This window comes from Hylaeus anthracinus, unplaced genomic scaffold, assembly GCF_026225885.1.
Source record: "Hylaeus anthracinus isolate JK02 unplaced genomic scaffold, UHH_iyHylAnth1.0_haploid 18773, whole genome shotgun sequence".
Classification (NCBI taxonomy): domain Eukaryota; kingdom Metazoa; phylum Arthropoda; class Insecta; order Hymenoptera; family Colletidae; genus Hylaeus; species Hylaeus anthracinus.
The window spans coordinates 3633-16068 of NW_026534799.1; the positions used below are offsets into that span (position 1 = coordinate 3633).

General features: G+C 35.5%; 2 protein-coding genes across 2 annotated transcripts; one reads left to right on the forward strand and one right to left on the reverse strand.

Moving 5' to 3' along the window:
• Positions 1 to 219: 219 nt before the first annotated feature.
• On the reverse strand, positions 220 to 6535 carry LOC128892823 (ras-related protein M-Ras-like). The gene is made up of 5 exons (XM_054153386.1): positions 6392 to 6535; positions 6172 to 6298; positions 5584 to 5904; positions 5118 to 5434; positions 220 to 5033 (listed from the first exon to the last, which is right to left on the reverse strand). The coding sequence occupies exons 3-5, from the start codon at positions 5771 to 5773 to the stop codon at positions 4944 to 4946; spliced, it is 597 nt and encodes a 198-aa protein (XP_054009361.1). The 5' UTR covers positions 5774 to 5904; positions 6172 to 6298; positions 6392 to 6535; the 3' UTR covers positions 220 to 4943.
• Positions 6536 to 7466: 931 nt separating this feature from the next.
• On the forward strand, positions 7467 to 11672 carry LOC128892822 (serine/threonine-protein kinase fused-like). The gene is made up of 9 exons (XM_054153385.1): positions 7467 to 7926; positions 8043 to 8156; positions 8228 to 8376; positions 8435 to 8614; positions 8677 to 8827; positions 8914 to 9110; positions 9256 to 10280; positions 10777 to 10964; positions 11039 to 11672. Exons 1-9 carry the CDS (start codon positions 7759 to 7761, stop codon positions 11087 to 11089), a joined length of 2223 nt encoding a protein of 740 aa, XP_054009360.1. The 5' UTR covers positions 7467 to 7758; the 3' UTR covers positions 11090 to 11672.
• The last annotated feature ends 764 nt before the right edge of the window (positions 11673 to 12436 follow it).

The following is a 12436-nucleotide window of genomic DNA, read 5'->3' on the forward strand; positions in this document are numbered from 1 at the left end:
TAAACAGTATTGTTTCGCGCGAACAATAAAATCACTGTGGTATACAAATTAAATCAACCGTCCACAAAATATCGACAGATTTTACGGACACGCGAAATTAAGATATATTCGCGAGTACAACTTGTCCATTTTACGTATGACGATAAAATTCACGAGCGCGTCCTGCACTATGAACCAGAGCTGGGCATTATTTAGGTGAAAAGAATTGTTCAAATAAAACATCGAACGAAGATATTTTATTTTTATCGCTAATTCGAAGGTTTCAACCTATAACGAATAAATGTGTTTATTTGACGAATAAAGATACCCTTTCCAGCTTGAAGTGAGGTTTACACTTTTATTTGAATTTTTATTCGAAGCGTTCGAATAGATCCATTCTACGAATAAAGATACTTTATTCATTCGCCAAACGATTCGTCTGCAGCTTAAAATAATGTTATCAGCTTTACATGAATTTTCATTCAAAGTTCACTCGAAGCTTTCGAAATGATTTATTCATCGAATAAAGTTACTTGTTTCATTCAATCCAGCTTACAGTACGGTTTTCTTCTTTACCTGAATTTCTAACCGAAGTGTATTCGAAGCTTTCGAATAGATCTATTCGAATAAAGACGCTTTCTTTTCTCGACGATTGAAAGGATTAAGGCATCCTTATTCGCCGAATAAATATTCTTGGAACGAATAAATAGATCTATTATAATAACAGATAGAATTTCTTTAAATTTCGCCCATCTCTAGAGTAAACCCCATACGAAATTATAATTTCGCTATACCGTGCGATCGTTTCGGTTAAATTTATACAATCGTTATTCGTTTAATTGTGCGGTGCAATTTTAAACTACGCATTGAGCTTTCTTCGAATCTGCGAGAATATAATTGGCTAAAATAACGGTTCACGATTTCACGAACCTCTTTACTAGCAAACAAAAGTATCAACGGAGCAAAATGCATCGTTTTAGTGTTTCGTTCTTAACTCGGTAATATTTCGTTGCGCACGGACAAACGTGTCTATGTTGATAACGACGAACGCTATCGAACATTCGATTTATCATCCAATATAAAATACGTCGACACATTCGCGCTATTAAAAAAAAAATAATAATCGAAGCTTCCTACGTATGGCAACTACACAAATTCCGTCGATAGCCTTCACTCGTTGATAATACAGATTATATTTCTATCTCAAGGCAAATATATTTCACTGTTAGAATTACTCGATCTCGCCAAACACGTTTTGTGCACGTTTTACGTATCGTATCGTACCGTTTAAAATTACTATTCAGTTTCCCACTGTGTCCTACACGTAGGAAAAGCACTTTGTGCGTATGCTAATACGTGATATCGTTAATTGAACCCCGTCGAGTAAAATAAAAGCTCGAAAAGTTTCGGCACAAAGGTGAAAAATGAAAATTAAAAACACGACCCGCTACGGAAACAACTGTAAACAACAATCTCGGAGCGAATTGTAAACCCTCTCCTACTATCTCGCGTTATCGTGCATACTTTGCATACTGTAAATAACTCGAACTAATTATTACTAAAGCGCGCGGCAACGAGTGGAACGTTCCTTATACTATTTCGTTTTATCGATAAGTTTCACGAGTCACTCGAGTTATTTACACGCGCACTCGCGTTAGAATGTACTTTTAAACGTACATAGGGGATAAAAACCATAGCGATACAAAGAAAAATTTATTTAAAGTATTTACTAGTACGCATAGATGTAATCTATACATTCAAGTTCGTTGAAGGAAAAGGTTTTTCTCAAAATTAGAAAAAAAAAAAATTAATCTCCCCGCTACGACTTTCATCCCCGTGTATGTGACCTGCTCCCAAGGGAAACACCATATAGACAAAAACAATTTTTTGGCATCCATTATTTTGTTCATTTTTGAAAAATTAACGCGTGGAAAATGATCGGAGTATTATTAAAAGACAATGACTTTCCTTGACAATCACAGCAAAATTCGAACTCATTTTACTTACTAACGGATCGTTGTCCGGGTATGTACTTAGCCATATTATATTATATTAACAATCAAATTTTTATAGACATTCGTACGTTTCTTTCCTTTCCCATTCGTATTTTTTTTTAAATTTTATTTGCGTTGCATATTATACCACTTACACTTGTTTGTTTTAACTCTCGTTTAGTATAAAATTTGTTCTAGACCCTACATTGCATTAACCCGAAGAGGACTGCGTTTTAGATCGAATAAGACTCGATTTATCCGAAATGCCAAGGAGAATCATTGTTTTTTTTTTTTTAAATTATTTCGTATAATTTGTTTCCACTAAAAATCATGATCTCAACCCATGAGTCACCTTGCTTCGGAGTAGGTCACATATTTTGTTTAATTCGTTTTTTAATTATTTTGTTACATTTAAATACTAATATAGGCCATGGCATCATTTTCTTTAATATATATAAAAAGGTCTGACATAATCGAAGTTCAGGCTTTGTATTTGATAGAATTCGAAAGTTTCAAATTAAACATTAGCGAACACGAAATAACACGCTACTAATAAAATTTTGTACTTGTTACGAAAGCAATACTTTGTTTATTGCACAACTCCTAAATAAAACTGACAAGGGAAGTTCGGTGATTGATACACGGCGAAAAAATTGTATGTTGACAGAAATGAAGTACATGGGAACCCAATTGCAGTGAATTTTTCCATTTTTATTCAAAGACGATTTTAAGAGATTCCTTCAAAATAATAAACTCAGGTTATTTATATTTTTGCTAATATCTCTGGTATCATTAAAGGTATTGAACAAATTTTAGATACAAGATTAAATGTTTTTCAACAGGCGATTACTTTCAAATTCTTAAGAAAATCTTTTTTCCATTTTTGTAAATTGGGAGAACTACGAATTGTGGAAGATAAGGTAACTTTTTACGTATATTTCCGTCCAAAAAGAGCTATAAAATACTTTTCCGATAGTTTTATATTTTTTGTTAAATTCGTCCCAAAAACACACTGTTTCCCGTTGAAATTCATTAACCGACTTCATAAAGGAGGAGATTACTCAATTCGACATGTATAACTTTTTTTTTTTACCCAATCAAGTGTTATGATTTTCTCAAATTTCAGTCGAGGATTCTGACCGAAATTTTTATCCATTCAGTACACAATAAAGGATACGTATCTATATTGCACACTAACTCAAAGTTGATAACAGATAGAAAAAAATTGGTTAGACGAAAGTTGTACAGTATGGAGCACCCACAAAATCGCGAACACAATCTTTATGCAGCTGATGGTGGAAAGATTCATGGTGAAGGAAATATGATCAAAATTAATGTTTTTTTTTTTTTAATTTCTTACCACGGTGTTATAGAATGTTGAAAACAATTAAATTGTATCGATATCTCTTACGTTTTCAGATAAATATAAATGAATAACCAGAATTATTTCAAAGCGGTGTTTCCACACCTGAAACTGTTTTCGGGTAAAAATGGAAAAGGGCACTGCGATTAGGTTCCCATGAATTTTATTTCTGGAAAAAAATTCAAATTTGTCGGCGCGTATCAATTGCCCAACTTCCCTTGCGAGCTATTTAATAATGCACTAGTCTTGCGGCGCTGGCCATCTAAAATCAATATTTTACGTATGTACTACTTCGAAAATTCGAATCGTGATAGATGTTTTACATCAGACCTCTGTATGCACGAAAGCCGATAATCTAATACCAGAGGCAATATTGCCTCGCATCGAATACTTTATTCTTGATTCAGAATATTAATTACTTGTTAGGCTTCGAACGCCTCATATGCACATCACTGATGGAACCGAAATTCGTTGACATAACAATTTTAAACGTCGTTGGAAAAAAAATTCAATACAACAAGTTTGTACTATAAATTATATGTAGATGCATTAACCTCGTGCACTGTTATTACATGCCACGGGCGTCGAGAGATTTTTCTTCGGGAGTTGAAAATGTCGCGCGATACGCGTAAGTAATAAATTATTTTGAGAAGAAAATATAATAAAAACTAAAAAATACTCTTTTTCTAAGTGCGAACTAGCTGTGATAGAACAAATATTAGAAGCTGTTTGTATCACTAACTATCAAATACGAGGAAATGTTGGCAGCGCAAGAGGTTAATATAAAAAGTATTCACGTGAAATATATGAAAACAAAAGAAAAAAAATTGTAGTACGAAAGTTTTAAAAATATTTGTTCCGAGGAGACTATGTGCGCGTCATAGAATATATCACAACAAGAAAATAATGTCAGAAGACGAAAACGTTTAATTTAATGAAATACGAATAAATACGCTTAAAGCTATGATTCTCGACTGCTGTTTAAAAAATTAGCTGAGTCGGTATACGAAACCATTATAGTCACTTCATGACGAGATCTTACGCGAAGAAGTAAAAAGATTTTCTATAGAATTATGTATGCATCGTGCAATAAAAAACGCTCAATTCCATAGTGTTTAGTCGATGGTAGAAAATTGATGTGTACGCGCGTATAGAGATGGCGGTCTCGTATTATCAAGACGATGAACAGTCGATATCTCCGACGAATTTTTCTATATTCTCTCTCTTTTTTTTTAGTCTTAAACCGATGCTGAATTAGTTTTCTTTTAAAAAATCTAGTCGCATCCTTGGAGATAGTTGGCATTGTTTTTCGTTCGATCGATGCATGACTTATCGTTACTATTTTGTACACTTATTATACAGGGATGGGATATCAATCGTTCGACGTTCATTAATACTATGAAATTATACGTGAATGAAAAAAGAAAAAGAAAAACGAGTCATAGTAACCTATATACGATGGAAGTCAGACGACCCATTCTGTTTGTTTCTTTTTTTTTTTTTCGTTTTGGCAGGTATGTTTCACTTTTGTAAGGAAAAGTGACTTTTCGGAAAGACGATGCGTGATCGTACCGCAACCTCCGATACTTGCATGATATTTTCAACATTTACAAAATATTACATTTCCCTGAACGTCTCCGTTTCCGCCGGTTCTTTTCCAGTTCGGCCGGAGGTTGATTTCTGATTATACGAACAACCTAGGACAAAATTATTCAAACCTCTTAACTGTTCTAGTCAACTTGTTGTATCGGCCTTATCCACCTATTCTCTTAACCCCCTACCTCGTGAAATGCTGCGTCTACATTTAACGGCGGATCTTTGGCAGAAGTTTCAATGTAAGGTATACCCAAACGATGCGCCAACTCCCTTCCCTGTTCCTCTGTAACTTTTCTCAAATGTACCAAGTCAACTTTGTTGGCTACCAGAAGCATTGGATACACATCTCTATCTTTTACCCTAAGTATTTGGGTATAAAAATTCATGATATTCTCGTACGACTGTTTGTCAGTCACGGAATACACTAACAGAAACCCATCACCCTTGCGCATGTATTGTTCACGCATGGCACTAAATTCTTCTTGACCAGCTGTATCTAGCACTGTTAGATACAAATAAACCTTTGTACACGTAAGAATGTGTTACGCATTCAGTATAGCGTGTCAAGCATTATCCAAGAAATAGCAGATAGCAATTCTATGAGTTGAATGCGACAAAGCGGGTGATGTGTTAAGGGAAAAGTTTACTTACCATCTAGAATGCACCATTGTTTATCTACCTCTGTATGTTGAATGTAACTGTCTTCGATGGTGGGATCATAATCAGTGACAAATAACTTTTGAAAGAACTGTATGGTGAGTGCGCTCTTTCCAACACCTCCATCACCAACTACGACTAACTTGAAAGTCATAAGGTTGTCATTATTAGGAGGTCGTGTCATACCGCCTTTTGTTTTCCCACCCCCTCCCCCGCTGCTCTTCCTTCTTCTGCCTATTCTGTCAACTCTTTTAATGTGTCTTTAGCAACTTGTCTCTTGTAAATTGTCAAGCTTTGCTATCTAGCCAAAGTGCCCTGAAAGGATTAACGCGATTAGACCAATAACATCGGCAACATACTGTCACGAATATTTTAAAGATTTCAACGTAACAACAGAATTAACAAATACATTTACATGAACTCGTGAAACGAAAAATAACATTCAGCGTGTGTGTCAATTACACTTAACAAGACAAAATTAGATGAGAAATTTCCGGCGTATAAAGAGGCCCTGACAGCCTGTGATATTTCCTAAGAATGTACCAAACTAATCTATTCATCGACAAAATAAAGAATACTCACCTTACATGATCTGCCACTCCTGCTTCACGATCTTCCAGCTGTCAGTTTGAGCCACTGTTACGGATAGGCATCTCACGAGATTTTACCGAGGCCCTCCGACTGCGCCATATGCGACACGTCCACAGAACTAAATAGAGAAGGAGGACCAGCAGCAAATATAGAGGGAAATTCGATTCAATTTAAACTGTTTATACTGTGTAGAAATAAGAAGTTGACTAACGGTTTGATCAAATATGATATAACCTTCTAAATTATACAAGAGATTCCATTGTATAATTTAAAAGGTTATACTTCGGCTAGGAAGTTATTTAGCTTCTAAAATACTTCTACAGTTATCTAAATAGGCGTGAGTCTCTATCTAGCAGCAAATGTAAGAACTATTTCACGACAAACTTGGGAGTTAAGATATCGAGGGCATTAATAATCATTTCTGATTAGTTCGATATTTTCACCGCTAGATGAAAGGGTAAAAGATAGGCTGTCCATGTACTGTGAACGAGTGAGGTTACAAATTTTTCGTTCCCAAACATGACGAAAAGAAAAAAAAAATAAATTTTTCTTTCTTTTCTAAGTAAGAAATAAATGGTAAGAGAGGAAGGGGAAAGATACTCATATGCAAACTAAAAAGTATTACTTTAAAGTAAGCCCAGTATTACTTTAAAGAAAGATAAAGCCTTATAAAAGTCTAAGTTAAAATTTACTTGAAAGTTTAAGAAATGAATAAGGTACTATGTGTTCAAAAAAAAAAAAAAAAAAAAAAAAATAGAGAATATAAGAAAAAGCTTTTCCTCGTTGGAAAATATCAAGTCAGATGAATAAAAACTAGTTTTAATTATTAATACGAATGTTTGAGAGCAAATACAACTTCAACTCCTAAATTATAGTTGAGTAATTATCCTTACTCCCGAATAAAAAACAAAAAATAAAAAATCCCAAAATCTAAAAAAACTCCTCATCCAGACACTTGCGTTATTCAGACTGCGTTATATTAATATTAATAAATATAAGTTAGCTGTAAGATGAATGCCGTCCAAAAGATGTAAAAGTAAAATAGTTATACTTTGGTTTGGTTTAAGGTAAAATAAGGGATTGAAGATTAAGAAAAGTGTACGGAAAGGTTATATGTTTATTAATTTAGCAACACTTAGTAGTGTAATAAGTATACGCATACGCAAACATGACGACTGCTCTTTTCTAGTAGCCAATAGCTGAAGAGAACCAAGAGAACCACCAATTTAATATTTTCATTTCTAACTTTTTAATTAGAAATTAAAAATTTAAATAATTCTAGCAACACTTGGTAATTTATCGCTTAGCGAGCAATGGCCTTTTTAAATGCATCGAATGCACCTCTTATGTACTTAGAATCGGAACCCGAAAAACGCCTGAGTTTCGTCTCTGTGAGAGTATCTTGGTATTCTGTGCTTATAATAGTTTACAGTGCGCGAACATCCCAAACAATGAATTCTTAACCCTACATTTGCCTATATTATTGATGTATAAAGCGTCTTTATCCAAGTACGTATCTATTCATTATACTGTGCTGTGCAGTAGTCTATTTCAATTCATTCGATATAAGTGTTTATAATGATGGAAGAGTGGCAAATTAAGATAGCAACAGGAATGTGCAATGTTTTCGATACGACGGGAAAGTACCAAATGTTACAAGAAGTGGGCCATGGATCTTTCGGACGAGTATACAAAGCGGTTACTCGATCAGGTTGTAAAACAGTAGCTTACAAAGTAATCGAAAAGGTAAACAGATATCCGTGGAGCATCGACATTCGCGTTTTCTCTCGTTCCTTTCTTTCTATACTTTCTTATCTTTTCTTTTGTGTCGATGATGATACAAACCGAACCCTATCATGCAGCGTGGCAGATCATCAAAGGAATTGAAAAGCTTACGCCAAGAGCATGAAATTCAAAGTCAACTTTTTCATCCAAACATACTACAAATGCTCGATTCCTTTGAAACCAAAAATAAGGTACCGATGCATGTTTCACACAGATATAAACGCTATATATGTTATATAGCATGAAAGAATTTTTCCTTCAGATAGTAGTCGTGACTCAATATGTCAGTCAGAGTTTATGCCGTCTGTTAGACGAAACAGGTGGTTACCTGCCCGAAAACACTGTGCAAAAATTAACTTGCAATCTTGTTTCTGGTCTCCACTACTTGCACTCCAAAAGAATATTACACAGGTCAGAGATTTGATGCTTTAGCATATTTTTCAATGCTAACAAGCCATTCCTCCTTTAGGGATCTTAAACCACAAAATGTACTCATTAAACATAATGGAGAGGCAGTCTTATGTGACTTTGGATTCGCTCGTAGTATGAGTACAAAGACACAAGTGTTAACTTCTATAAAAGGAACACCGTTATACATGGCTCCAGAGCTTATAGAAGAACATCCTTATGATCATAATGCAGATCTATGGTATGTTAAATTTGGCAGGTACAGGTTTGATATACACAGTATACAAACCATTCTATTTTCAGGTCGCTTGGTTGCATAGTTTATCAAATGATTCAAGGTCATCCACCTTTTCGAACAGATTCTATTTTACATTTAATCGAATTGATAAGATTTGAATCAATAAGTTGGCCAGATTCTTATATCATGTCTCAGAACTGCAAAAGCTTCCTACAGGTTGTAATACATTTACATTGATCTTCCTGGTTACCTAAGTGTTCCATCTGAATTTCATCGCCTGACAATAATCCGTTTGTAAATAGGGATTACTACAGAAAAATCCTTCACAAAGGTTAACATGGCCTGCTCTTATAGAGCATCCTTTCCTCGAAAAATCTCTTTTAAATATCAACAGAGCTATGCCTACACCATTTGCTACACCTGTGTTGACAAGTCAAGCTAAACAAAAGCATACGCAACTGCACGATATCGATACGAATCTTACCGATTCGCAGGCTAAGTATGTATAATTCAGTAGAACATATTTCGCGCAGTAATAAGTTCCATCGACTACAAATCATACGTCTATGTGCACATACGAATTATATGAACGAGTTTGTATATTGACATGAATCTCGATTAACGATAGTTCCGTATTGACACAGATTTTTACGGGACACTGTCCCAATGGTGTATGGAAGAGCTCTGGATACAATGGCAGATCGTAAACGCGTGCCACCGCTTACGTCAATTCCGGAAAGCAAAAGTCTGTCCTGCAAACACGACGGACCGTTCAAAGCATCATTAGCGCATAACGTGTTCGCAGACTGTACCAAGTTGTGTCATTGCGTTGAACAAAGACAAATGCAAAACCGAGAAACTGAAGAAGCAATAAACAACAACGGGTTCGTTGATCCCGAAGACGATACGTCGAGTCTCGAGGAATTAGGTGTTTCACCAGAGACTGAAGCATTCTATTGTCACAGACACGAATCTTATCCAGGGAAAGATAATTCAGCGGTTGACGATGATTTGCATAATAACAGATTACCCGATTGGAATCCGAAAGCTGATGAAAGTCCAATCGAAACCGAAGAATGGGTCGTATTTTTGCAAAAATCAATGGAGGAAATAATGAACGGCGAACTAGACTCGTTACTACAAGAAAACTGCACTTCGGTATTGATATCTCCATTGAAAAACTTGACGGTTAATTGTCGAGTTGTCAAATACATTGCTTGTCTTTTGTCCCTGCCATTTGCTCTTGGACTACAGCGACCCATTCTCTTCAAGATACAACGAGTATATTTGGACGTAAAGGTTGTACCGAATCTAGTCTACGCTTTAAAAGTTTTAATGTCCGAGCGACCGGAGTCACACGAAAAATTTGATCCGTCAAACGCAAAAACCAGATTGGCGTCTAAATTGACCTCGGACGAACTACAGACCTTGGAATATTCGGTGCTACTACTTTGTAATCTGATTCATGCTCGGCACAAATTTATCACTCAATTTTGTACAGCTATTTCTACCGTGAATGGATTCGCATTTCTACAGCAATTGTTGCTTTTGAAGAAAAAGAAGCCACGTTTAGTTGCGGATCTCATTGCGATCTTCAACCATGTATTGCGATGCAACCCGAAAAAAGATCCTCTAGTCAAACAAGTCATGTCATTTCCGTCGATGTCGTGTAAGTTTCACGGCGTAAATCATCGTTTATTCTTACCAAGAAACGCTCGTATCGGTTTGTCGTTCTCTGCTAATTTTATCATAGAGTAGCTTTGCAGAGGCGAAATTCTTATCGGGAATTCTGGGTGGAAGATGTATCCTCTCGATAAGATACTCCGACACTTTGCCAGCATTGTAGCTTGGTTTTTTTTTTTATAACAAAAGTGCTCATGTTGTGGTTCACTGGTTACAAATACAAGTTATGATTGCTCGGTTGAACAAAACCAGGATAGTTTAATACTATCGGTTAATAAAGAAAACGCCAGTCTCTATGACCAAGGAACTACACCAACGACCATTTCCGAAGAAGCTAATCGCAATGTTGGGTGAAACTAAGGAGTACCTTGTCCAAAAGATACCGTCTACACAGAGAAAGTTTGGTTAGACTACTTTGCAAGAATAGCCTGTATTCTTATTAATATTAGATTAATATGAATAAAATGTACTTTTCATGAAAGGGCATGCGCATAAACAGTTCATTCAATTGGTTACGCACTCCGAGGAAGTAATTAGAAAGAGAACCTGTGACCTGATAAAACTATTGGGCTGCCGTTGGCACAGGCATATGGTAAATATTTGGACTTACGCTTTGAGAAACGCATTAGAGAAGTTAATGGTATCCGATCCCGACCAAACCGTAAGACTTGTAAGTAATAGATAGCTTGGAGAAAAAATTCACTATAACGGAAACTTTAGATCATATACGTGGGATATTTTCAGGCCGCAAAACATGCAGTCATCGAAATAAAGAAACTGAGTGACGAAAAATGAGGAGCAACGTATCCATTGACACTTTCGTGTCTGACGATGCGGGATTACGTGTTATTGTTTTTGAATAACACGACCGTTGACATAACCCAACTCTTTCTCGTGAGGTGACGCTGATCGATTTTGACATGTTGCAACGTCTCCTTTTAAAAACATCTAAATATATGATATTTTATAAATATGCCTGAACACATTTGCACCATCATACCACCGATGAATAAATTTGAAAATCTGTGGAAAAACTTTTATCAAACTAAAGGTTATGCAAATTACTACGCGTAGCAGTCTACAGTTAAAGATCACTCTACGATAAGAGCTGAAATTAGCTGAGGAAGATGTGTCAAATATACAAAATCAAATGTGAACAGTATAGTAAAACGGATTGGTGCAGAGGCATCAGTTTCAAGTGTACGTGCATTGATAGCGGCAACACTAAACTACCAAACCAATAGACAGATGACGGATCCCTATCATCTGATATAATATCTTTTACAGTATTCTATTCCCTCGCATTTTTGTATGTAACAAAATAAATGAAAGTAATTTTTTTATTAAACAGCATTGTGTTATTGTCGACGACACCGTCGTCTACGTCGTATCATTATTACTTTTACAAAAACATAATACGGAGATTCGCCTTAGACGAAATAGAAGTAATTACAGGGAATTAAAGATCCAATCGATGGATATATCTTCCGACGAGTCGTTGTTTCCTTCAGGTCGCCGACCGTGGCACTCTTCTTCATACATCTTTTGTATTTTTAATATATCCTTTCCACTGAGTCCTTTTCGTTGACCAAGCTTCACCTTTTCTTTCTTTGAAATATTAACAAAATAAGTGAACTAATTTTGAACTAGTTATGATCATAAATTAATTATTGGTTACTGTGTCAAAAAACCAATATATTTTTTTTTATTTAGAAAGAAATCGAAATTTACTTACTTTTGGTGTGATGGTCGGTTCACCATTTTTTGAGAATGCATGAGAACTGTAGTGCATTACGCTCGTGTAATCGTAACCGATCCCATAGTCGGTGACGGTACGGTTGTCGTATTTGTTAAAATTGTGTTCTTTACCTATTGTGGATAATTAGGACAATAAATACGCATTCAAAACAGTAAGAGGTACACTAATCGTAGTATAGTCGGCAAGGAAGTGATTTTTTACATAAAACTGAATCGATAATATAGAATAAAATTTTTTCATAGAGGGCTCCATTATCGAGAGAACCATGTTTGAAGATTCGGTAGGTACCAACGCAATTTCCAAACCCGATTTTTTCGAAACTAAATGCCTCAATGAAAAAATATTATTCTACGTTTTCGATTCAATTTTATGTGAAGAATCAT

Excerpts from the sequence above, each read along its gene's own strand:
- LOC128892823 (XM_054153386.1), bottom strand. The coding sequence starts at position 5,773 with ATGACACGACCTCCTAATAATGACAACCTTATGACTTTCAAGTTAGTC. Across the intron at positions 5,435-5,583 it reads ACAATGGTGCATTCTAGATG|TGCTAGATACAGCTGGTCAA; the intron begins GTAAGTAAACTT and ends TGTATCTAACAG. Across the intron at positions 5,034-5,117 it reads TAGACGCAGCATTTCACGAG|GTTGTTCGTATAATCAGAAA; the intron begins GTAGGGGGTTAA and ends ATTTTGTCCTAG.
- LOC128892822 (XM_054153385.1), top strand. The coding sequence starts at position 7,759 with ATGATGGAAGAGTGGCAAATTAAGATAGCAACAGGAATGTGCAATGTT. Across the intron at positions 8,157-8,227 it reads CCTTTGAAACCAAAAATAAG|ATAGTAGTCGTGACTCAATA; the intron begins GTACCGATGCAT and ends TTTTTCCTTCAG. Across the intron at positions 10,965-11,038 it reads CCGACCAAACCGTAAGACTT|GCCGCAAAACATGCAGTCAT; the intron begins GTAAGTAATAGA and ends GGATATTTTCAG.